This window comes from Amblyraja radiata, chromosome 17 (assembly GCF_010909765.2).
Source record: "Amblyraja radiata isolate CabotCenter1 chromosome 17, sAmbRad1.1.pri, whole genome shotgun sequence".
NCBI lineage: Eukaryota > Metazoa > Chordata > Chondrichthyes > Rajiformes > Rajidae > Amblyraja > Amblyraja radiata.
In genome coordinates, this window is record NC_045972.1 from 3,456,281 (window position 1) to 3,483,894 (window position 27,614).

The 27,614-nt window shown below is 44.6% G+C and overlaps 1 protein-coding gene across 1 annotated transcript in view; it reads right to left on the reverse strand.

Moving 5' to 3' along the window:
* Positions 1–17,800, reverse strand: part of zcchc14 (zinc finger CCHC-type containing 14) — a 134,858-nt gene extending 117,058 nt beyond the window's left edge. Inside the window, exon 1 of the mRNA XM_033035633.1 lies at positions 16,791–17,800. Within this exon, the coding sequence (XP_032891524.1) occupies positions 16,791–17,360 (570 nt within the window). The 5' untranslated portion in view covers positions 17,361–17,800. The remainder of the gene's footprint in view (positions 1–16,790) is intronic.
* Between the last annotated feature and the right edge of the window lie 9,814 nt (positions 17,801–27,614).

The following is a 27,614-nucleotide window of genomic DNA, read 5'->3' on the forward strand; positions in this document are numbered from 1 at the left end:
AGAGGAGAGGGGGGGAGGAGAGGAGAGGGGGGGGAGGAGAGGAGAGGGGGGGGGGAGGAGAGGGTTTCAAAGGAATGGGTGGCAGGGATAGCCCATCGGTTGAAATTTTTCAAGTCACTAAACTCTAGATGCTATCAGAAACTTTGGAAAACATCCAATGTTCAAATATGTAGAAAGGCAGAAGGGAACCACAGCCCTGTTAGTTTATTAGCTTGTATTAGCCAGATGATTCAGTTAATAATCAAAGAGGAAATTGCTAATCATTTGGTAAAGCTACATCTAATTAAGCCTTGTGTAGGAAAGAACTGCAGATGCTAGTTTAAATCGAAGGTAGACACAAAATGCCAGAGTAACTCAACGGGACAGGCAGCATCTCTGGAGAAAAGGAATGGGTGACGTTTCGGGTCGAGACCCTTCTTCAGACTGAATTAATTCTAATTAGGCCTTGTCAATGTGGTTTTATGAAAGGTAAATCACGATTGAAAAATGTGCTCAAACTCTTTGATGGTGGAACAGGGAGAGTTGATGGGAAAGTCATTGTGACGGTCCCTAATTAACCCATTTTCTCCCAATTGCAACTACATCCTATCCTGAAGAATATTCTCCAATAACTTCTGCAACATTGACGTGAGGCTCGCCTTCCTAGAATTTCCTGGATTATGTCTCCTTCCCCTCTATAAAAAGGACCAACACAGATTATTATCCAGGACCTTGATTGTAACTAGAGAGGCCTCTTGCCTCTCTCAGTAACCCAGGATAGATCCCAACGGCCCCTGGGGATTTAGTCATCTTAATGATTTAGTCATTTTTATGAGACCCAATACTCCTTCTTGACCTCAAACTGCCCGAGCATATTATTATACTCCAAACAGATCTGACTTCATAGGAATCTGAAGGGTAACTTTTTCACACAAAGGGTGGTGGGTGAATGGATTGACCAAATTTACAATTTCTTTGTTCATCCGTTCCTTTAGCTTGTCATCCTGATCCTTCCTCATTGAAATATGCTGATCCTGAACTGTGATCAGGTGGTTTTTCAACAACTCCCACGTTACATGCGGACTTACCCTGCCAGAGGAGGTAGTTGAGGCAGGGACTATCCCAACATTTAAGAACCAGTTAGACAGGTACATGGATAGGACAGGTTTAGAGGGATATGGACCAAACACAGGCAGGTGGAACTAGTGTAGCTGGGACATGTTGGCCGGTGTGGGCAAGTTCAGCCGAAGGGCCTGTTCCCACACTGTAGCACTCTATGACTATCTGCCATGCCCTTCTTCTTGCTGAATAACAATGCAAAATACTCATTCAGTACTAAATCCACTGACTCCAAGCATAAATTCCCTCCTTTATCCTTCAAAGGCTGTACCTTCTTTCTGGTTTTAATGTATAATAATTCTTGGAATTTTCTCCAATCGATTGGCCAATGACATTTCAAGTTCCCTTTTAGAAACATAGAAACATAAAAATTAGGTGCAGGAGTAGGCCATTCGGCCCTTCGAGCCTGCACCGCCATTCAATATGATCATGGCTGATCATCCAACTCAGTATCCCGTACCTGCCTTCTCTCCATACCCTCTGATCCCCTTAGCCACAAGGGCCACATCTAACTCCCTCTTAAATATAGCCAATGAACTGGCCTCGACTACCCTCTGTGGCAGAGAGTACCAGAGATTCACCACTCTGTGTGAAAAAAGTTCTTCTCATCTCGGTTTTAAAGGATTTCTCCCTTATCCTTAAGCTGTGACCCCTTGTCCTGGACCTCCCCAACATCGGGAGCAATCTTCCTGCATCTAGCCTGTCCAACCCCTTGAGAATTTTGTAAGTTTCTATAAGATCCCCTCTCAATATTCTAAATTCTAGAGAGTATAAACCAAGTCTATCCAGTCTTTCTTCATAAGACAGTCCTGACATCCCAGGAATCAGTCTGGTGAACCTTCTCTGCACTCCCTCTATGGCAATAATGTCCTTCCTCAGATTTGGAGACCAAAACTGTACGCAATACTCCAGGTGTGGTCTCACCAAGACCCTGTACAACTGCAGTAGAACCTCCCTGCTCCTATACTCAAATCCTTTTGCTATGAAAGCTAACATACCATTCGCTTTCTTCACTGCCTGCTGCACCTGCATGCCTACTTTCAATGACTGGTGTACCATGACACCCAGGTCTCGCTGCATCTCCCCTTTTCCTAGTCGGCCACCATTTAGATAATAGTCTGCTTTCCTGTTTTTGCCACCAAAATGGATAACCTCACATTTATCCACATTATACTGCATATGAGAGATATTTAAATAACAGCCATATTTATTTACTGTCTCACCATGGTCAAAGATAACCAATTACATTTATTGGGAAAGACAACGATTGAATCAGCAAATGGATGGTATGGATCATTCACTAGAGGCTGGGAAATGAGCAGCTCAAATGTTGAATTAATGGGAGTTTATTGAAAATGATAGCCTTATAAGGATGATAACAAAATCCCACACTCTCATATTCTCACAACATAGAAAGAGGCCATGTTAGTTTGCAGAGCAATCCCATAAATTCCATTCCCCACTTATTTCTCAGTAACCTAATCTCCCCCACATACAACTTAACTCCCGCCTGATTATCCAACCACGCACCCACAAGGGTAATTTACTACAGCAGCTAATTAATCTACCATTCAGTATGTCTTTCTGATGCAGAAAACAAAAACTGGGTCTTTGGAGAAACTAATGAGATGACTGGAAGACCAGTTAGTTCTCACACTGACAGAACTGGAGATCTGGTTCAAATCGGAGTAGCTGGAATTGCGAAGCAGTAGCACTAACCACTCTGCTATTCTGTCACCCGATTGTTCTTTCTTTAAAATGTAATTTTTTTCAGGAGGTGGGCAACATGATTAAACTATTATTTAGTGCCCATTCCTAATTGTCTCTGGCTTGCTGGGCCATTTCAGAGTCAACCACGTTGTTATACATCTGGGTCACTTATAGGACAGACTGAGAAAGGATAGCAGATTTACTTCCAATAAAGCACATTAGAGAAATGGTGGGTTTTAACAGCAATGGGGTGAATTCACGATCGAAAATCTTGTTTTTCTAATTGAAATTCCATTTTTATTCATCTGAATTTACTTATCACAGCTACCATGATAGAATTTGAACTCAGGTTTCAAGATTATAATCGAAGACTATGGATTACCAGTTTGCTAATTTAGTCATTACATCTCCATCATACACTGGCCTTGCTAATGGCTTATTTTCTTTGGGCATCATTTTTTTGCTGATGCACCATAGCATAGGGTCTCAGGGACTCTAAATGACCTAGAGTAAGATTGCTAATGATACCAAAATTGGAGGAGTTGCAGACAGTGAAAAATGCTGTCAGAAGATACAGCAGGCAGTAATGGGCGGAGAATGGCAGGTGGAGTGTGAGGTGTTGCACTTCGGAGGTTGAATGTATGGATAGGGTACATAGTTTAAGGCAAGACCCCTCACAGTATTAATGTGCAGAGGGATCTTGAAATCCAAGTTCATAGCTCACTAAAAGTGACAACAAGTAGATAGGGTGTGAATGAAGACATATGGTATGCTTGCCTTCATTGCTACCATGAGGTTCTGGTCGCCCCATTATGAGAAAGCGGCTTTAGAATGGGTGCAGAAGAGGTTTATCAGAATGATGCCTGGATTAGAGGGTTTCTGTTACAACACTAGTCCAACATTAGAGGGCATAACTACAATGTGAGAGGGGAACGTTCAGTGGAAATGTGCAAGCAAGTTTTTTTTTTACACAGAGATTAGTGGGAGCTGGAATGTACCGCCAGGGGTGGTGGTGGAGGCATACGACAGTGGCGTTTCGGAGGCTTTAAGATAGGCACATGGAAGACCAGGGAATAGAGGGATATGGATCATGTATAGGTAGATGAGATAAGTCTCACTAGGCGTCATGTTCGGCACAAACATTGTGGGCCAAAGGGCCCATTCCTGTGCTGTACGTGCTAGATGTTAACATTTAAAGTCAATAACCCTTCCACAGAACTAGTGAACTAGTGAAATAAGAAACAAGGCATGTTTTAAATTGCATGGGGGGGAGAGGCTTAGCGAGAACAAATAAATTGTCTGTGAGAGGATGAAGACCAAGTACTGGAGACTGGTAGTACTAGTTATGATGAAGGGTCATTAACGTTAAATGTTAACCTACCTAGAATGTAGAACAGTACAGCACAGGAAAGGGCCCTTCAGCCTACAATGTTTGTCCCGAACATGATACCAAGTTAGACATCTCAAAGATAGACTCAAAATGCTGGTGTAACTCAGCAGGACAGGCAGCATCTCTGGATGGAAGGAATGGGTGACATTTCGGGTCCAGACCCTTCTTCAGACTGATGAATACTCCTGAAATACTCCTGAAATGTCTCAATATGTATTGCTTTACCATTTTAAGGAGAGAATGAATGGGTGATGTTTCAGGTCTCGACCCTTCTTCAGTTCAGTTCTTCACCCGAAACGTCGCAGTCTGAAGAAGGATCTCGGCCCAAAACATCACCCATTCCTTCTCTCCAGAGATGCTGCCTGTCCCGCTGAGTTACTCCAGCATTTTGTGTCTATCTTCATGTTTAAACCAGCAGCTGCAGTTCCTTCCTGCACATTTATACTTATCTCATTTAACTATACATGGTAGTACTGGTGACAATGCTTTTGGAGCTGTGTATTGAATAGTTGAACAAGGCAATTAGTGAGGAAATAAAAATTAGAAGAGCATTGTGGGAGGTAGAATATCACAGTTGCTAAAAATATGAAACAAAAGAGAGTACCAGTAGTTCAAACAGAATTTGTGGAGAGAAAAACTGGATGATCTTACACGAGTAATGGTCATTTCCAATCAAGGAATGGAAAAGCCGATTATTTGAAATTGTTAAATTCAATAATTAATTATTGGGGCTGCAACATGTCTAGATAAGCAAGAATTATTTAAATCGTACAAATATGGCTAGGCAGTTGATATATTGTACCAGACATATGTGGAAACGTGGACGTTATTATGCTTTAGAAAAGAGAAATGCCATAAGGGAATAGCTGAGTTACAAGAACAGTCTCTGCAGCCAAAACAGAGGAAGGCCTTAAGACTGCATTGCCTACCCAGTGACAATATTAAAGATGTACCTTCAGGATGGGGAAAAACATGGAATGGGAAGAAGAGGATCCAGTTGCTGTGGTCCCAGTAGGTACCAATGACATAGGCATGAGTAGGGCTCAGAGCTTAGTCTGGGAGCAATGGGTTCTGGTTCTGGGACACTGGCACCAATACTGGAAGAAGAGAGAGCTTCTCCAAACAGATGTGCATTATTTGAATCTGAAGAAGGGTCTTGACCCAAAATGTCACCTTTCCATTTCTCCAATGATGCTGCCTGGCCTGCTGAGTAACTCCAGTACTTTATGTCCTTTTATGTATTAAGCAGCATATGCAGTTCTTCATCTACTCTATTATTTGAATCATGTCAGGAGCAGTATCCCACAAATGGCAAAAATAGCCAATGGAGATTGTGGGGAAGAAGTGTTGTGATGAAAAGGGGGTAAACTAATGGGAAGTTTAATAACAGGGGGAGGGGGGGTGGTGAAAGAGAGGCGGGGGGGGCGATGGCGACAGAGAGAGGGGAAACGGTGATGGGGGGGTGGTGGGGGGAGGAGGGGGGAGCGAGGCAGGCTGAGGGATTATGTATGACAGACGGAGAGAGAGAGCAAGAAACAGATAAAGAGAAAGCGCAAGACATACAGAGGGAGACTATGAGAACATGAGACAACGCTTGACGGTCAATGCAGCGAGAGTGAAAGCATAAGGCTGAATGAGACAGCGAAAGGGTGAGAACGCAATACAGGATAAGACAGAGACTGAGAGACAGCATGAGACAGAGACAGTGCGCCAGACAGATTAACAAAGGGCAAGATAGAGACAGAGGGTGAGTGCGAGGGTGGGACAGAGAGAGGGTGGAGCTTAGAAAGAAGAAAGGTGCCAAGCACTCTCATGGGTTTGTACTATAGGTTCCCCAATAGTAAGCAGGAGATAGAGGAACAGATATGTAGACAGATTTCAGAAAGATACCAAAGCAACAGTGGACGACTTTAACTTAATAATAATGATAATGGATGGGATTTATATAGCGCCTTTCTAGAATACTCAAGGCGCTTTACATCGCATTATTCATTCACTCCTCAGTCACACTCGGTGGTGGTGAGCTACTTCTGTAGCCACAGCTGCCCTGGGGCAGACTGACGGAGGCGTGACTGCTAATCTGCGCCTACGGCCCCTCCGACCACCACCAATCACTCACACACATTCAGGCAAAGGTGGGTGAAGTGTCTTGCCCAAGGACACAACGACAGTACGCACTCAAAGCGGGATTCGAACCGGCTACCTTCCGGTCGCCAGCCGAACACTTAGCCCATTGTGCCATCTGTCGTCCTTAACTTCCCCAATATTGCTTGGGAATTGCTCAGAGCCAAAGGCTGAGAAGGGGCAGAATTTGTGAGGTGTATCGAAGAAGGTTTCTTGAAGCAGCATGTACATAGTCCAACCTGAGAAGGGAACATACTGGACCTGGTGATGGGATGTGAGCCTGGCTAGGTGACTGGCGTTTCAGTGGAAATACACTTTGGGGAGAGTGATTATAACTCCTTAAGTTTTAAGATTGTTTTGAATAGTCAGGGGCGGCACAGTGGCACAGCGGTAGAATTGTTGCCTTACAGCACCAGAGACATGGGTTCGATCCTGACTACCGGTGCTCCAATTCAAATTAAGCTAGCCAATATTCTAGTCTGCCTGCATAATGAAATCCCCCATGACTACTGCAAGAGTTGCTTTTATTGCATGTCTTTTCTATCTCCTGATGTAATTTGTAACCTACATCCCGGTTACTATTCGGAGGCCTGGGTAGAGCTCCGATCAGGGTCCTTTTACCTTTGTAGTTTCTTAACTATCCACAAGGATTCTACATTTTCTGATCCTATGTCATTTCTTGCTTAGGATTAAATTTCATTCCTTAACAACAGAGCCATTCCACCCTCTCTGCTCACCTGCCCGACTTTCAGATTGGATGTGCACCCTTGGATGCTCAGCTTCCATCTCTGATCCTCTTTCAGCCACGACTCTGTGATGCCCAGAACATCATAACATGCCAATTTCTAACAGCACTACAAGCTCATCCACTTTGTTTCATATACTGCGTGCATTCAAATGGAACACCTTCAGTCCTGTATTCACCACAACTCATCTCCCCATGTTACCTGCTTTAGACTAATCCTTTCCTAAACTTTTGTCCCATTTCTTATTCTGGATAGGTGGAGTCCGTCGCACTGGAACAGGTCCTTCCTTCCCTAATACTGTTGTCAATGTGCTATGAATTATAACCCACATCTCCCACATCAATCATCGAGCAATGCGTTTAATGCCAGGCAACACAGCTTTTTGGAATCTCATTTCTTGCATTCCTGACTATACTGTCACTAACTACAACTATGTGTCTCTTCTCTCCCCACTCCTGAATGGCTCCCTGATCCACAGTGCCCTGGTTAGGTTTCTCATCCTTCCTACTGTCCCCATTCTCATCCACGCACGGAGCAAGAATCTCAGACCTGTAGACAAGAAGTGCTGAGGCTCCTCCAACATTGCCTCTTGGATCCCACAACCTGCCTCACTCAGTCACACACCCTCTGTCTCCTGACCAAGGGTCGTATTGGAAGTTGTTAATCTAATGGGTGTGACAGCCTCCTGAAACACAGCGTCCAGGTAATTCTCCCCGTCCTTGATGTGGCGCAGTGTTTAAAGCTCAGGTTCCAGGTCAGCAAGTTTGAGCACAATTTCCACGACCAACCAACACTTGCTGTAGATGTGATCACCATGCAGATGAAGTACATCACGTGATCCTACATCCCTACTTAATTAATGCCCAACAGCTCCTTTATAAACTTCCCTCTTCTGCTTCTCCACCTCCGGGCTAGCTGGCTCAGCATTCTACTCCTGTCGCCTGATATGCTAAGTTCGTCCAGCAGTTTGTGTTTTGATCCCTATCCCTCCGTATTCATGCGCCTAATAAAAGCCCCTTAAAGGTTATCATCATGTCTGCTTTCAACATCACCCATGGCAGCGTTCCAGGCACCCACCACTCTCTGTGTAAAAACCTTGTCCCTCGCTTATCCTTTTAACTTTCTCCCTCTCACTTTACAGCGAAGCCCTCTAGTATCTGATATTTTCACTCTGGGGAAAAGATTCTGACTATCTACCTTAATGATGCCTCTCATAACTTTATAAACATATCAGGTCTCCCCACAGAAAACAATCCACGTTTGTCAAACCTCTCCTTATAGCTATGTCAAGTCGAGTTTATTGTAATTCGCACAAATACAGTGAGGTAGAACATAGACCATAGAATAGTACAGAACAGGAAACGACCCTTCGGCCCACAATGTTTGTGCTGTACATGATGCCAAGTTACACTGATCTCATCTGCCTGTACATGATACATACCATTCTATTTCCTGCACATCCATGTGCCTATCCTAAAGCCTCTCAAATGCTACTATCTTATCTGCCTTCACCACCCCCCCCAGACAATGCTTTCCAGACCACCACTACTCTCTGTGAAAAACTTGCCCTACAAATCCCCATTAAATATTCCCCTCACCTTATAGCTATTCCCTTTACTGTTGGATATGTTCACCCTGGGAAAAAAGGTTCTGACTGTCTACCCTATGAATTCCTTTCATAATTGTATATACTTCTATGAAATCTACTTTCAACCTCGACATTCCAGAAAAAACAATCCGTCTAGCCCACCTCTCCCTGTAGCCGAAACCCTCTAATCCAGGCAGCATTCTGGCGAACCTCCTCAGCACACTGTCCAAGGCCTCTACATCTTTCCTGTAAAGGGGCGACCAGAACGACAAGCTCAAACTCCAAAAGATATGCATCACTTCATGACTTTAATATTCAATGTCTCTACCAATGAAGGCAAGCACTCCATCTGCGTTCTTTACCACCCGATCTACTTGCGCTGTCACCTTTAGTAAGCTATGAACTTGGACACATCAATGCTGTTAAGTGTCTTGCCATTAACTGTATACTTTCTCCTTACATACAACCTCCCAACGTGCAACATTCATACTTAGGTTAAATTTCACTTGCCATTTCTCCACCTATTTCTGCATCTGGTCTATATTCCGCTGTATCTTCTGACAACCTTCTTCTCTGTCTACAACTCCTCCAATTTTGGTGTCATCAGCAAATGTGCTCACCAACCCATGTACATTTACATCCATGTCATATATAAATATCACAAACAGCAGCGGTCCCAATACAATCCCTCCGGAACTCCACTGGACACAGATCTCCAGCCAGAATATATATCTTCCACCATAACCCCCTGTCTTCTATGAATAAGACAGTTCTGAATCCATACAAACTAGTCATTGTGAATCTTGTACATTCTAATCTTCTGGATCAGCCTAGCACGAGAGACCTTATCAAAAGCCTTATTAAAATCCATGCATACAATATCATCAATCTCCTTCATCCTCTAAAACTCAATCAAGTTAGTAAGACATGACCTGCCGTGTACAAAGCCGTGCTGGCTATCCCTTACTAGCCCATTCTCTTCCAAATGGGAGTAAATCCTACCTCAAAGAATTCTCTCCAATAGCTTTCCTACTACTGACGCAAGGCTCACCAACCTATAGTTTCCTGGATTCTCTCTACTTCCTTTCTTAAACAAAGGAACATTAGCCACCCTCCAGTGGTCAGTGTGGCGGCGCCTAACGGCAGCGGCTCGACTGCAGTCAGTCTGTCTTTTTTTAAATTTTTGTCTCGTTAAATGTATGTTTTTGATTCTAGTTTTTATTATTTTTTAGTTGTGTATATGTGGGGCATGGGGGGGGGGGGGGGGGGGGGACCGTTTAATCTCTTCCCTGTACGACTGTTTCCCTGTCGGATTTCCGATGTCGTTGGGCCTAACATCGTGGAGCCGGCGACGACCTCTGGCGGAACCAATCTGAGGGTTCCAGTCGCGGAGCCTGCAGTCTCGCCATCGCAGAGCTGGCCAACTCCAAAGCGGGGAGAGCTGTGGTGGTGCGTGGCTGCGACTCGACTTCGGAACTTCAGAGGCTCCGGCCGCAGGCCCGGTGGAGAGGAACATCGGGAACTCGCAGGTCCCTGGTGGGAGACCGCTGTTCGGAACTCCCACAACGGCAACTTCTCCCGCTGGAATCGCGGGGTTTAAAGGACTCGGAGCAGGGCTTAACATCGCCGGGCGCGGCTTAAACGGCTGCGGGACTTAACATCGCCCGCCGGGGGCTTTAACATCGGGAGCCCCAGTCATCTCGACGTTTCAGTTGGACTGCTGGACCGCGGGAGAAGAACAATGGGAAGAGATAAGACTTTTGCCTTCCATCACATTGAGGAAGTGTTGGAGATTCACTGTGATGGATGTTTGTGTAAATTGTGTTAAGTGTGGGTCTTGGGTTTTTTTTTTAATGTTAAGACTGTAGAAATGCAATTTCATTCAAACCAAGCTGTTTGAATGACAATAAAAGGCATTCTATTCTATTCCTCCAATCATCCTACCTCGACAAAAACCTGGACCCACTGCAGTTCGCTTACCACCACAACAGATCAACGGTGGATGCGATCTCGCTGGCCCTCCACTCCGCACTGGACCACTTGGACAACAAAAACTCATATGTCAGGCTGTTATTCATCGATTACAGCTCGGCATTCAACACAATCATCCCCTCCAAACTGGTTACCAAACTCGCAGAACTGGGTCTCTGCGCATCCCTCTGCAACTGGATCCTCGACTTCCTCATCCACAGACCACAGTCTGTTCGTATTGGTGGAAATGTGTCAGCCTCGATAACAATCAGCACGGGAGCACCTCAAGGCTGCGTGCTCAGCCCCCAGCTGTACTCACTCTATACCCATGACTGCATAGCCAACCACAGTGCGAACTCCATCATCAAGTTCGCTGACGACACCACTATTGTGGGGCGTATCACTGATGGGGATGAGTCAGAATATAGAAGGGAGATCGAGCAACTGTCCATATGGTGCCAGCACAATAACCTGGCCCTCAACACCAGCAAAACCAAGGAACTGATTGTGGACTTTGGAAGGAGTAGGAGGGGGACCCACAGCCCCATTTATATCAACGGGTCGATGGTTGAAAGGGTCAAGAACTTCAAATTCCTGGGCGTGCACATCTCTGAAGATCTTTCCTGGTCCGAAAACACTAACTCAATTATCAAAAAAGCTCTTCAGCGCCTCTACTTCCTGAGAAGATTACGGAGAGTCGGTTTGTCAAGGAAGACTCTCTCTAACTTCTACAGGTGCACAGTAGAGAGCATGCTGACCGGTTGCATCGTGGCTTGGTTCGGCAATTTGAGCGCCCTGGAGAGGAAAAGACTACAAAAAGTAATAAACACTGTCCAGTCCATCATCGGCTCTGACCTTCCTTCCATCGAGGGGATTTATCGCAGTCGCTGCCTCAAAAAGGCTGGCAGTATCATCAAAGACCCACACCATCCTGGCCACACATTCATCTCCCTGCTACCTTCAGGTAGAAGGTACAGGAGCCTGAAGACTGCAACAAACAGGTTCAGGAATAGCTACTTCCCCACAGCCTTCAGGCTATTAAACCTGGCTCGGACAAAACTCTGATTATTAATAACCACTTTCTGCTATTTGCACATTATCAGATTATTTATTCATGTGTGTATATATTTATATCATGGTATATGGACACATTTATCTGTTTTGTAGTAAATGCCTACTATTTTCTGTGTGCTTAAGCAAAGCAAGAATTTCATTATCCTATACAGGGACACATGACAATAAACTCACTTGAACTTGAACTTGGCAAGAGAAGAAACAAAGATACTCGCCAAGGCCCCCACAATCTCTTCTCTTGCCTCCGTCAATAACCTGGGATAGATCCCATCAGGCGCTGGGAACGTATCCACCTTAATGCTCTTCAAGAGTCTCAGCATCACTTCCTTTTGGATCTCAAACCACCCTAGCTTATTTGTATTCTCCACACTGATCTCACTGTACCATGTCCCTCTCCTCGGTGAATACAGATGCAAAGTATTCATTCAATACCTCACCTACATCTTCCAACTCGCAACGTAGATTCTCTCTATCCTTTATCTTTATCCTTTATCCTCTACCTTCTCCTTGATCACTTTCCGGTTTTAACGTATATGGAATGCCTAGCTATTTTCCTTAATCCAACTCGCCAATAACATTTCATGGCCTCTTTTGGCCCTTCTAATCGCTTGCTTGCATTCTTTCCTACTCGCTTTATATTTGTCATAAGCCCCATCTGATGCCACCTTCTTAAACCTGACATACGCTTCCTTTTTCTTCCTGACCAAGTTTACAACATCCATGGTTCCCTTACCTTGCTGTTCTTATCCCTCCTTACTGGAACGTGCTGATGCTGCACTTTTATCAGCTGACCTTTAAATAACTCCCGCATATCACCTATGGATTTACCCAATAACAACTTCTCCCAATCTACCCTCCTTAGTTCCTGCCTAATTGCATTGTAAAATACCTTGCCCCAATTAAGTAAATTTCTGTCCCTATTCAAAACCAATCTTAAAACCTAAGGAGTGGTGATCACTATCTCCAAAATGTTCTTCCGTCATAACACCACTCACCTAGCAGGACTAGTTTCTCAATACTTTGTATAGTCCCTCCTTGAGTTGGACAATCCACATACTTTTTAAGGAAACCATAATGGTTAAGATTGGGGGGAAATTAAAGTCACCCACCACAACAAACCTTTAGTTCTTGCATTCCTCTGTAATCTGCCTATATATCTCATCCTGCTGGCTATGGGGTGGTCTAGAATGTAATCCCATTAGAACAATTGCTCCTTTTTTATTTTTTAGCTCAGCCCATAATATGTACCCTCAAGGCATATGTACCCTCCAGTATATCCTCTCCGAGTACCACTGTGAAATTCTCCCAGATTAGTAAAGCAACTCCTCCACCTCTTTTACCCCCTTTCTCCATCTCGTCTGAAACATCAAAATTCAGGCACGTCAGAGCTGCCAGTCATTTATTGCAACTAAATTTCCATACTAGTCCTAACATTATAATTCCAAGCACTGATCCCAGCTCTACGTTCATCAGTTTTATCCACAGTACTCCTTGCATTGAAGTAAACACACATCAGTCCTTCAATATCCCCATATTTACAAACTTCTCTCTACCTGTCCTTTCATTTGAGATTAACTTGTCATAAGCTCCACTTTCTCATCAATCTTTCCATGTGCTGACCTGCTACTCTGGTTCCCACCCTCCTACTTCCCTAGTTTAAACCCTCCTGAATAGCACCAGCAAACCTCCATGCAAGGATGTTGGTGTCTCTCCAGTTTAGATACCATTTGTCCCTCTTGCATAGGTCACCTCTGCCCTAGAAGAGATCTCAATGGTCCAAAAATCTGAATCCCTGCCCCCTGCACCAACTCTTCAGCCACACATTCATCTTCCTATCCCCCTAATGCTACATTCACTAGCATGTGGCAGAGGTAGAAATCCAGAGATTACCACCCTTGATGTACAGGTACAATTGAAATCTTGCTTTCACAAGCACACTATGGGGTGGTCGATAATGTAATCCCATTAGAACAATTGCTCCTTTTTTATTTTTTAGCTCAGCCCATAATATGTACCCTCAAGGCATATGTACCCTCCAGTATATCCTCTCCGAGTACCACTGTGAAATTCTCCCAGATTAGTAAAGCAACTCCTCTAGATGTGGCCCTTGTGGCTAAGGGGATCAGAGGGTATGGAGAGAAGGCAGGTACGGGATACCGAGTTGGATGATCAGCCATGATCATATTGAATGGCGGTGCAGGCTCGAAGGGCCGAATGGCCTACTCCTGCACCTAATTTCTATGTTTCTATAGACTCACACGACACACAAAACATAAATTAAACATAAATATCTTCTACTCCTGGCAGCACAATGATAGACCTTTCTGCACCCACTCCAAGGTATCCGCATCCTTGTTCTATTGTGCAAAATAATTGATTTCCTACCATTTTTATTTTAAAAGATTTCATTTAATTGCAAGTGTTCCTTTTGATGCCCTTTTCAAATTTTTTTTAAATCCCTCAAAAAACTTGTACGCAGGTGCAAAACAAGATGGGGAGGGAACGTTTTGACACGTGAACTGCAGATGCTGGAACCTTGCGTACAATATAAAGTGCTGGAGTAACTCAATGGGTCAGGCAGAATCCCTGGAGGATATAGATGGGTGACGGTTCTGGTCAGGACCCTTCTTCTGTGGAGGAAGCATTGACAGAATAATTTACAGGGCTACTGGGGAAATCAGGATAGAGGACCAAATGGGCTTTCTCGTGTAACAATAAGTAAATAATTAACATATACAATTCATTCAATGTAGTGTGTTGAATATTCTATTATTTTGTATTATTCAAGATCTTTAGTTTAGTTTAGAGATCTGTTAGTAGGAAACTAAAAATTAATTTTAAGTGACTCAGCCTGTTGGGGAATAAATACCTCACAGATTTAGATGATAATTTTCTGACAGTCCAACAATGCCAAAATCTACATCCACAACCTAATTATAGATCTTATTTAATACAAATGGATACCATATTTGTATGATACATGGATTCAATCATTTACATTTTATTTCTTCAAACGGCGATTTTTCTTAAATTAACTATATAAGCACTATACTAAGGCAGCAAAATTTAAAATTATACTACAGAAATGCAAGAAACAAAGTAATGCAAGACACAAAAACTGGAGTAACTTCAGTCTGAAGAAGGATATCGACCTGTAACGTCACATATTCCTTTTCTCCAGAGATGTCATGCCGCCTGACCTGCTGAGTTACTCCCGGTTTTTGTATCTATCTTTGGTGTAAATCAGTATCTGCAGTTCCTTCCTAAACAAAGTAATGTTGCCTACTATAGTACGGACAAAACAACATTCAAAATCATTTCTGGAATTGCAATGGTCAGAATATTGTAATGATATTACAACATCCAAATACATATACTAATGCCAATAATATTTGTGTTAAACAAGCCTAATTTACACCCATTCTGATTTCAAAATTAGTCTTTAAATTCACTAGAAATTTAAATAAAAGCACGTTAATGATGTCAATCTAATCATGACATGGTAAAACCATTTTTTCGTTTTTGTCTCAACGGATAATTTTAGTCCAAAGTCTAAAGAATAGCACAACTAAGATTCTATCCCACACTGCACATGATAATAAAATTAATATCCAGAGTAAAATGATCTATACGATTCTGAAAGAAAGTAAACAGTAATTGCATTTGTAAAGTTTCTTTAACACAGCAAAACAACCCAAAGCTGACTAAAGGAATGTAATTAGACACAAAACTGGTACCAAAACAAAGAAGGGCACGCTATATCAGGAAGGAGGAAGATTAAAGAGTTAAATGATAACGAAGTAGAAAAGAGAAGGAATTTACAGAGGGAAATTCAGACCTTAGACAATTTAAACGCATAATCACCAATCATGGGGAGAAGGGGAGAGGGTCTATGTTCTTGACAGTTGTCAAAGTGGAGAAAGTCACAGAGTTGAAAAAGGGCGAGGTCACTCAGCGATCTCAAGATGAGAAGGAAAATGTTAAAAACGAACTATTGGTAAATCAAGATTCAACACAAAATGAACAAGATGAAACATGACTGAGACTGCAGGCACCAATGTTTTGGATAATTCAAATTTGTGTAGGCCAAGGTACTCAAGTCTGGACATAACATGATTGGCAATGAATATTCCACATCAAATTCGCTGAATGGAGGTAGAAAGAGGTGATATTGTGTTTGTTATCGTTGTGAGGATATTAAGTCAGCACCTCAGTTCGTGGTCAAATTTGGAATACAGATTTGTAAATGCTCCGAAGCAGTAATCAGCAGTAAAAGGCTAATTAAGTGTGTTGTGGAGATTAAAGTCAATGATTTTGAATTGTCAATCTTTAACTTGGAAAAGCTTTGGCTTGTCCAAGCACAGATATCAACCAAGTAGTCAAACCACATCAGCAACAATAGTGAAGAGAGGTGGTAATGAGGTTGAAAGTGATAAGACTATTGAAACATAATGTCTTTGGATGATATCTTCAAGAAGTAGATGAAAAAGATAGTGGCATCAATTGAAACTTGGTGCAACATCTGAATAGAAAGTTGTTTTAAACTGTGATACTGATACCGATTTACAAATGTCATCTCAATGAAAAGATTAAAAAACTATTGAAAACCACTTCAAAGTTATTATTTGTTTTGCATTATTATTGCTTGTCTGCACTATTATTGTTTGTTTGTTTTTTCATATATATGGAACTTTTTTGTTGTTTATTATGGTGTTTACAGACTACTATGTTGACATCTCTGTGAGGCTGCTGCAAGTAAGAATTTCATTGTTCTGTTTTGGGACAGATGACAATAAAACTCTCATCAAACAATTTAGTTTTACCAAAATGAGAATAAAGTTTTAAAGCATATTCTCAAAAAAAAGACAATAATGCATTTTTTAAGTAATATAAAAAAGAATAATAAGTTAGCCTACAAATTATTTGCCTTGTATGCAACTGAAAACAGTAAATCTTACTGGAACTATAAAATAATTTCAGCAGATAGAGATAAAGGCTCTGGGGCGTCCCAATGCGATTAGAAATTGAGTTTTATGAAGAAAATGAAGATTTTTCTACCACGTATTAACATATGTGTGTAGCAACCCACCTTGTAGACTGCTGAAGTACTGTCCCAGTTGGCTGCAGTGATCGATGTGGCCGCGACAGGGACAGAATCTTTATTGGAAGTGCTATCAATAATCCTCTGGATTTCCAACAGCTCCTGCCTCAAGACCTGCTTCTGATGGAAGGTGAAGGAAGGATGGTTGGAAGCCATGGTAAACAAGAGCAAGAATTCGTCGCCAGTCCTGTCGTGAAGCTGAAGGCCATAGTTGTTAATGATGGAATCGATGTGAGTAAGGGTGCGGTACAAGACCCCAGATGCCTCCCTGTTATCGGAGCAGAGTAAGGCCAAGGAGACGATGAGTTTACTGCGAACCACTTCATCTGTCATGTTGGTTAAACTGGCTAGGTCAACCACGTTGTTCGCTTTAATCTCGGAATCCCTGAGAGAATGGTAGTCCTTCTTGGCCAAGTCCTCCAGACAGGAGCCCAAAAAACGCAACTCCAGAGGGATACAGAGGTCGAGCAACCCGCAAATGAAATCCACTCTCTGTGAGGAATTTAACTCGCCGAACCAACGGTAAACCTCATCCCGTTGCAGCTGCTTCTGCATCATCTTCCACCACCACCACAATCGCAGCGCTGACCGACACCCCTTCCACCGGTATTTTAAATGCCAGCACAACTTTCAGCTTCGCCGCATTTCATCTTGTTCAATGGGATTATCCGTTTTGATTTGGCCAGAGGGCAGAGGAAAAAAATGTACTTTTCCTTGGGCTGGTCGAGGGGGTGGAGGGAAGCACAGCTGTGCGTTGGCTCGGTGGGTCGGTCGGTCAGCGGCGCCCCGTGCCACTGAAGGCCCTTCGCGCTCGATCCATCGCTCGCTCGCTCCTCTCCCGTTCCCGCCTCTCCCCGTTGAGATGAATCCCCGCGACCTCGAGAGTGACGCGCACCGTTTCTGACACCAATTTGTTGTCTCTTGTGTGGGGCTGGCGCCGGCCGCGCGCACTGTTAGCTCGTCGGCCGCGCGCACTGGCGGTTGGCCCGTCGGCCGCGCGCACTGGCGGTTGGCCCGTCGGCCGCGCGCACTGGCCCGTCGGGGACGCGCACTGGCCTGTCGGGGACGCGCACTGGCCTGTCGGGGACGCGCACTGGCCTGTCGGGGACGCGCACTGGCCCGTCGGGGACGCGCACCAGCCGGTTTTGATCCGTGTCCTCCTCTCACGTCGCCCACATGAAGCGCACGGATCCCTCGCCTCCTCCAGCCGCACCGGGATTGGATGGTTTCACTGTCAATCGTCAAAACCCTGGAGTCGCTCGCTCGCTCTCTCCCTCCACCCTCCCCCCCCCCCTGTCAACAACAACCCGAGCGTCATTCAGCACACAGCCTTTCTCAACAGCTGTGACTTTACCTTCAGTTCTCTTCCTATTGAAAAAAAAAAATCGACGACATCTATTTTGTTTTGGTTTGTGTTTGACCTCAAGTTTTGTTTAGAATTCCTCCAAAGGACTGTGCTCCCCACCAAAGCTAGTGGACGCATGTCCCGCCCCCCCCCCCCCCCCCCCCATTCAGCCTTTCAAAGGGACAACTCTCCAAAATCTGGCCCTTGTATTGCTGAATATCAATGTCAATTATCTCTTGCAAATGGGTTGGGTTGAGATCGGCCGCCTGAGAATGTATTTACCAGGACGGAGTGGTTGAAGTTTGTGGGGCTCGATTTACATTCAGGGAAGCTGTGTTACGTAATACGTTGCAAATAGAGGACAACTCATTGAAGAATGTCGAATAGACAGGCCAAGTCTTTCACTAAATTGACATATGATCTTTATATTAAAAAAAATCGGGAAGATTAAAGACCCGATTTTGCTAGTCAAAAATACTGTGATTTCAATGGCTTTAAATATTGAAACGATAGTGTAAAATCTTCCACTGGATTGTATTGGAAGGAAGAATAAAAAACGTCTATACTTTACAAGCCCAATCCTTCAACCCTGTGCCATATTTGCTGACGAATAGGAACACATATTTCAGGAGTTAAATTATTTCGTAAAGAATTTATAATAAATGTTTGTTACGGCTTAACAAAAACAAAAACGGCTCCATAACTGCCTCAAAGTTTATTCCTTTCACTTGGAAATGGACAGGATGTTGGTTGTTTCTTAGGTCATATCCCTCTTTCCTGGATGCTTCTGCAGGAAGTGCTTGTTTATTCTCTGGATAGAGGACGGCGAAAATGCAATTGTTGATTTTTCTTTCTCAGTGAGAAAATTATTACTTTTAGAATAGAATATTGCAACATGTAAAGAAATTCAAGTTTGGCTAGATACCAACATCTTGCTCCAAATTTCAGCTTTGGCTCTTGGTGGCAAAGCTCTGCACATCTAAGTCTCGGGGAAACGAGTAATGTGAAAGTGCTGCACTGACAGAGACGCTGCCTTTTTTATGGGACATTAAATTCCCCTGGCTTCTTAATTGAGAATAAAAGATTTCTCAGCAGCTCGATGAAACTGGCCAAGTTTTGTTTTCAAACTAGTACCCCGCAGCAAGCCATTTATCTCATTGCTGTTTACGTAAAACCCCGCTATACACCAATTCCTGCGTTGTTTCCTGCAATGCAATAATGACAGTACTTCAAAAGTACTTTGACATAATACATTTTGTAATATCCAAGCTTCATGAAAACCCATTAATAATAGCTTTTACCATAACACGTTTTTAGAGATGTCCAGGTTTCGTGAAAAGCAGTAATGAAAGCAGTATTTCATATGTCGAAAAGGGAAATGGTTATCAAAGTGCAGGATCAGCCCATCCAGTGGAGGAGGGATAAAGACGGCAAGACAAGGGAACCGTGGATGACTATTTCGCCGCCTCCTATCGCCCGTCGCCTATTTCCTTCGCTCCATAGATGCTGCTGCACCCGCTGAGTTTCCCCAGCAATTTTGTGTAACCGTGGATGACTGATGAGGTTGTAAACTTGGTCAGGAAGAAAATGGAAGTGCATATAGACACAAAATGCTGCAGTAACTGAACCGACAGGCAACAACTCTGGATAGATGGAATGGGTGTCGTTTCCAGTCGACACCCATCTTCCGACTGAATCAGGGGAGAGGGAGATACAGAGATAAGGAAATGTAAGGTGTGAAAACGAGCCAAAGGGGACCGATATCAAGGAAAATGTAGAATAGATCATTGTAAAAGGGCTGTCCCACTGCGGCGACCTAATCTGCGAGTTTAGACGAGTTTGCCCTCGACTCAAACCCATAGCATGGTCAACACGAGGTCCTAGGAGGTCCTATGAGGTCACTGGAACACTCCTTCATGCTCGAGGGAAGTTCCCGAATACTCGTGGCCTCAGCTAGGTCGCGGAAATGTTTTCAGCATGTTCAAAGATTTTCCGCAAGTAAAATTTGGTCGGCATGGTTCTTTTTGACTTGTAGTGCAATGGAGTGGGGTTGCTACGTGGTTATAGGCAGTCGAGGGCAGCCGTAGGCAATCTCCTTCGCTGACCGGGCATTTTGATCAGCTCATTAGAGTTTTCAGGACCAGGGAAAACCAAACGGTAGGTAAAATGCCCGCTAAACTTTATGGAGAGGGGGGAAGGGGAGGATGAGAGTGGGGTGGGGGAGGGGGCGAGAGGGGTGGGGGAAGGGGAGAGAGGGAGGAGGGAGGGGAAGGAGGAGGGAGAAGGGGAAGGGGAGAGAGGGGGAATGTGCTAGGGCAGTTTGAGATCGAGTAGGAAGGAGGTGGTGCTGAGGCTCTCGTGAAGAGCATTAAGGTGGATGTTCCCTGGGCTTGATGGGATCTATCCCAGATTATTAAGCAAGGTAAGAAAGGAGATTGTGGGGGCCTTGACAAGGATCGTTGTTTTTTCACTAATGAGCTTCCGGAGGTCTGGAGGGTGGCTAATGTTGTTTTTTTTTTGTTTAAGAAAGGAAGTAGAGAGAATCCAGGGTGTTATAAACCAGTGAGACTCATGTCAGTGGTTTGGAAACTATCGGAAATAATTCTTCGAGATAGGATTTACTCCCATTTGGAAGAGAATGGGTTAACTCGGGATAGCCAGCATGGATTTGTACGTGCAGGTCTTTACTATCGCTAACTTGATTGAATTTTCTGAGGAGGTGACAAAGGGGATGTTGTATGCATAGATTTTAGTAAGCCTTACAACATCCCCTCCCTCACCTCCTCAGAAAGCTCAATCATGGTAGGCTGATCCAGAAGATTAAGATGTGTGTGATTCACAATGGCTAGTTTGTGTAGATTCAGAACTGGCTTATTCATAGAAGACACAGGGTTGTGCTGGAAGGTAGACATGATGTCTAGAGGTCTGTGACCAAAGGAGTTCCAGAGGGATCTGTACTGGGACCTTTGCTGTTTGTGATATATATATAAATGATCTAGATGTAAATACAGATGGTTTGGTCAGTAAATTTGCTGTTGACACCAAAATTGGAGGAGTTGCAGATGGCGAGGAATGCTTTCAGAAGATACAGCGGGATATCGATCAGCTGCAGAAATGGGCAGAGAAATGGCAAACGGAGCTTAAGCCAGGCAAGTGCAAGGAGTTGCACTGGGAGGTTGAATGTAAGGAGAAAGTATACAGTTAATTGCAAGACCCTTAACAGCATTGAAGTGCCGAGGAAACTTGGATTTGAGGTTCATAGCTAAGTGAAGGTGGCGGCACAGGTGGATGGCATGGTAAAGAAGGCATACGGTATGCTTGCCTTCATTGCTAGGGGCATTGACTATAAGCTTCAAGAAGTCATGATGCAGCTCTACATGACTTTGGTTAGGTTGCATTTGGAGTATTGCATTTGGAGTATTGCATGCCGTTCTGGTTGCCCCTTTGCAGGGAAGATGTTGAGGCTTTGGAGAGGGTGCCGTGGAGGTCTACCAGAATGGTTCATTTACTTTAGAGCTACAGTATCTGTGTCTGCGCCAACTAATGATCATCTATCCTAGTTTTGTATCATACACACTAATTTGCAGAGGCTAATTAACCTACAAAACCTGCATGTCTCTAGAATGTAGGAGTAAACTTGAGCAGCGGGGGTGAGGAAGGAATTGAATTCCAATTCATTTACTGTGAGAGACATGATGGGTAAAGCTCAGGATGTGGATCGGTACACGCAGCTGGGACGTTGAAACCGTTATGGAAAGCTGGCTAAGAAAGGGACTGTATTAGCAGCTTAGTGTTCCAGAGTACAGGTGCAACAGGCGAGAGAGAGGTGAGGGTAAAAGATTATTAGAGTTGTAAATAACGAGGATGGTTGCAGAGGCTGATAGATCAGATGGAATCCCAGTCAGCCATGCGGCAGAAGGATCCCACCGAGCCACGGCCATACCCGATATCAGGCCTGTCGTGGAACTGGGAACCCACCCGGAGAGGGAAGCTACCGAGCCAAGCCCCTGCTCACCCCAAGGACGGTAGATGAGGGACAGAGAGGCTGTAAGCAGACCGGCTATGGGAGACAGTGCAGTGCACCTCCACGGTGGAGTGGGCCACTGGAGGCCCCGCAGCAGCCTGGGGCTCGGCTGGATCAGACGCCATTCCAAGAGGCCAAGCACGTGGACTAGATGCATGGAGTTGTGGAGCAGCAGTGGAGGACATCAAAGACTACAACACTGCCAGAACAACCGCCCTGTGCGGCCAGGTTAAGAAACTCTGCACTTACAACAACTGGGACTCGAAAATGGTGCCAAATCATGCGACTCTTGTATACTGTCTCAGTATACTATTTCAATACACTTGTACTGTATATAAGATGTGCTTGTGTATAGTGATACAGGTTCACTGTCGAATTTCCAGCATCCGACAACATTTTAAATCTGGACAAAATAAGGGGAGCGCACTTGAAGTCCCCCTGAAAATGAGGCAACTAAGGCGCGTGAGATGATCCCTCCCGACCTCATCTGGACTTCGGTGCCGATTTGCGGGTGGAATTGGCCCACCTGGTGCCTGGCCTCTAGAACTTCAGCCCGGCCTGGCCGGAGCCGGCAGATCCATTCCCATAGCTGACCACCACAGCCACCTTTGTGGGTCAGTATCTCGGTCCCCCAAGGCCATGACCTCTGTTGGTCAGGAAAAACAGAAAATATGGCAAGACTCTGGAACAAAGGGTACTGGGAAATCAGTGGTGGACCTGTACTGAACTGAATGCAAAAATGAATTTCATTGTACCTCGGTACATGTGACATTAATGTAACATTGAACCATTTAACCATTAAGATTTGGGTGGATCAGTAGCAGATGGAATGTCCTTAGTGTGGGGTCCTTATAAGCATTACTGTGCAGAGTGAACTTGGGGTGTAAATTCATAGTTCCCCTAAAATGGTCGCACAAGTGAAGAAGGCATTTAGCTTGTTTGTCTTCATAGGCACAGGTATTGAGGATAAGAGATGGGACATCATATTGCAGCTGCACAATACATTGGTTAGGCCACACTTGGAATATTATCTGCAGTTCTGGTCACCAGACTGTAGAAAGGAATGCGATAAGGAATGCAGAAGAGATTCACCAGAAAGTTGCCTGGAATGGGGGGCTTTAGTTATAAGTTGCAAACGCTGGGATTGTTCTCACTGGAGAGCAAGAAGCTGAGGGGGTGACTGTACAGACATTTATAAGATTCTGAGTGCCCAAGATAGGGTAGATATTCACATATTTTTCCCAAGGAGTAGGGGAGTCCAAAACTAGAGGACATAGGTTTAAGCTCACAGGGGAAATATTAAAAGCAGATTTTTCATACAGAGGGTGACGCAAGTTAGAAGCAGGTATAATCACAGCACTGAAAAAGCATTTAGACAGGTACACGGATGGAAAGGAATAGAGGAATATGGGCCAAATGGAAGAAAATTGAATTAGCATAGGTTACATTAGTCAGCATGGACAAATCAGGCGGAGGGGCCTTTTACCATGCCACATTATTCTCTATGAAATCAACTATAATCGCATGTTCAAATATGCCAATGCCGTTTCAAAATGTTTGCAGTGAGAGAATTCCACATTCCAAAAGAGGCTTACAATTTTACAGAAATAATAATCCATGTGTTGGCAGCGTCAACAGAAGTAGCAATCTATCTATCTATCTATCTATCTATCTATCTATCTATCTATCTATCTATCTATCTATCTATCTATCTATCTATCTATCTATCTATCTATCTATCTATCTATCTATCTATCTATCTATCTATCTATCTATCTGTCTATCTATCTATCTATCTATCTATCTATCTATCTTCTATCTATACATAACTAAAACTATGATCGTATGCTCTTCCAGTTTGCGTGGTTTTTCTATTTGCGCGAAAATGGTACACGATAGCACACATTACACACCTTACTCACCATTCTCCTGTGCTGCAAGTGCAACAAGTTTTGTTCTGATTGGTGGTGTATATTAAAAGTTATTAAGGTTTAAAGATCTTAAAAACCGTGCATGCGCAGATTGGTCTCATCTCCTGTCAGTCAGCGCCACGTCGATGGTCTCCTTTACTGTCAGTCAACGCCACGGCCAGGATGGCGACGCCCCTTCCTGCACCTCGGCCTCTCCCGCCTCACTCACAAACTCCTCTCTCCCCTCCTCACAGTAACTTGTCTACCGTCTCCCCCACAACTGGCGGCGGCCGTGGCGGGAGGGTTCAGTGGAGGCCCTGGTCCCGTCTCTCTCTCCCTCACTCACCCCTCTCCCCCGCCTGCCCTCTGCAGCAATGTCGGTCCTGTCTACCCGTCCCCTCGGGTGAATGGTTGCGACCGTCCGTCTCATCCGCCGCCGCCGATGCGGTAACTCAACCTCACTGCCCTCTCGGGGATGAGGGGAAATGAGCCGTGACAAAATGCCATTATTACAACAACCTTATTTGACCTGCAGCTGTCTGCAATCTCCTGGCACAAGGGTCTGTTCGGGGGTCTGTAGTACATCTTCAACAAGGTGATCATCCCTTTCTTGTTCCTCAGCTCCACCCGTACAGTCTCACTAGATGAACCGTCTGTAATGTCACATCTGTGGAACTCTCTGCCACTTGTACCTCACTGTACAGTACTTGTACATATAAAATAAACTCACTTAATGTGTGGCAGAGTGGTGCAGCGGTAGAGTTGCTGCCTTACAGTGCCAGAGATCCAGGTTCGATCCTGGTTCCGAGGACTGTCTGAATGGAGTTTGTACATTCTCCCTGTGATCACATGGGTTTTCTCCGGGTGCTCCAGTTTCCTCCCACACTCCAAAGACATAGGTTTGTAGGTTAATTGACTTCAATAAAATTATAATTGTCTCTAGTGTGTAGGTAGTGTTAGTGTACGGGGTGATCGCTGGTCGGCGCAGACATGGAGAGCCTGTCTCCACACTGTATCTCTAAAACTAAAACTAAATCTCTGGAGAGAAGGAATGGGTAACGTTTCAGGTTGAGACCCCTGAGTCTGAAGCCTGAAGAAGGGTCTCGACTCGAAACATCACCCATTCCTTCTCTCCCGAGATGCTGCCCGTTCCGCTGAGTTACTCCAGCATTTTGTGTCTATCTTCGGTGTAAACCAGCATCTGCAGTTCCTTTCTGCACACTAAAAAACGAGACTTGTCCAACGACAATAAACTCAACTTGACTTGCGACTAATAATGCAGCACAGGTTATACATTGTACACTACAGACAGCCTCTTTTGGGTTATGAATGAAGATAGAGTTACAGCTGTACCAGACAGCAGCCAGGAGGAGAGATGAAAAGATGCAAAAATTCCTCTGGAGCCACAAACTGGAGTTTGCACGTTCTCCCTGTGACAGCATGGGCTTTATCTGGGTCCTCGGGATTTCCCCCACATCCCAATGTGCATGAGTGAACGATGGTTGGCATAGACTTAGATTAGCATAGACATGGTTCGGACAAACGGCCTGTTTTCACTCTATATCTCTAAACCTTTACAACAGATACATTCTAAATTTTTAGCTTTATACTTGGGCAACGTAATATCTTCTGATGACTCGCTGAGCAATGAAATATCGACCAGTCAGCAGGGCCAGTCAAGCACTTGTTCGACTCCGAGCACGAGTGTTAAACCAACACAACATCAAGCTGCCAACTAGGCTGAAAGTGTACAAAGTTGCAGCAGTCTCCAGCTTGCTGTATGGATGTGAACATGGACCTTGTACAGGGATCACATCCGCCAGATTGAGAAATGCCGCATGCACTGACTCTCTGCGGTCCATCATGGGCATCCTCTGGCAAGACAGGGTGATAACGTGGACGTGCTGGACTGTCTGGCTTCACGAGCATCGAAGCAATGATCATAAAGGCCCAGCTTCCATGGACAGGCCATGCGATCAAGATGGATGAATCCTGCATGCCTTGTCAACCCCTGTATGGAGTTCTGTCACTGGGTCAAAGGAACCCAGGGAAACGCCCAAAGAACCGGTTCAGCGACTGCATCACGGCCCACCTCCAGCACGCAGGCCCAGCCCCTAAAGAACTGGAAACCTGTGCCAGTGACAGGACTGGCTGGCGTACAACCACGAGGAAGGAGGTCAGCAGTTTCGTAGACAATTGCCGAAGCCGACTGTAGTGGCAGAGATAGGAGGAAGGCTGCAGCGCTAAATCCCCCCACAGCAGCCTTCACATGCCCCCACTGCCCCCGCCCGCGGGTGTGGCTCCTGAGTCACACTCAATGCCACAAGACACGGGGCTGCACAACCATGACATCGTCATCCACCACGGGCCACCACCATTTATTGACTTATTTCTCCAGTTTTACTGGAATCATACATGTAAGACAATTAAAAAAAACTAGATCATCAGTGCTTCTTTGGGTTTGCTTCACTGTGCGAAGTAAATGTAAAATGTTGTATGTATTCCACACATTTACAAAATTTAATCCCCAATCTACAGATAAGGGGTTAATCTGAGAAGGTGCAGTGGTTGTGTTTCTGCAATTATAATTGAGCCTGGGCTCAAGACAGCAAAGTCAAATCAGTCAAGATTTCTACTCTTATTGCCATCTCTCGACCCTGGTCAAACGGGCCACCGCCGAGCAACAGTGAACATGCATGGTGAAGCTAATCCTGATGTTGGGGGAGTCCAGGAGGGGGGGGGGGGGTGGGCAGGGGGCAGGGGGCACAGTTTAAGAATAAGAATTTATGAATTTGTGGAATTCCCTGCCACAGAGGGCAGTGGAGGCCAAATCACTGGATGGATTTAACAGAGAGTTGGATAGAGCTCTAGGGGCTAGTGGAATCAAAGGGATATGGGGAGAAGGCAGGCACGGGTTATTGATTATGATCAGCCATGATCACAATGAATGGTGGTGCTGGCTCGAAGGGCCGAATGACCTCCTCCTGCACCTATTTTCTATTTCTATGTTTCTAATAAGGGGGAGGCCATTTAGGACTGAGATGAGGAAAAACTTTTTCACCCAGAGAGTTATGAATCTGTGGAACTCTCTGCCACAGAAGGCAGTGGAGGCCAATTCACTGGATGTTTTCAAGAGAGAGTTGGAAAGTGCTCTTTGGGCTCAAGGGATATGGGGAGAAAGCAGGAACGGGACGCTGATTTTTGATGATCTGTCATGATATTGAATGGCGGTGCTGGCTCGAGGGCCTACTCCTGCACCTATTTTCTATGTTACGATCAGTTGCCGTGTAGAGCCCGGTGCCGGAGCGCCACACAACGCGTCCACATCAGACAGCAGTAACGTGAAGCCATTGCAGGCACTGGGCTGGCCACAGACCAGGGGAAATTCAAAAGCAACTGCACAAAATGGCACAAACCAAGGACGTGAATTTTATGTTTCGAAAACCTTCAGAGAGGATTTATAAAATGAAGATAAATGTTTGTTTCTCTTTCATCATCGGGTACCGCCCACTGCCACTATAATGATTGACGGC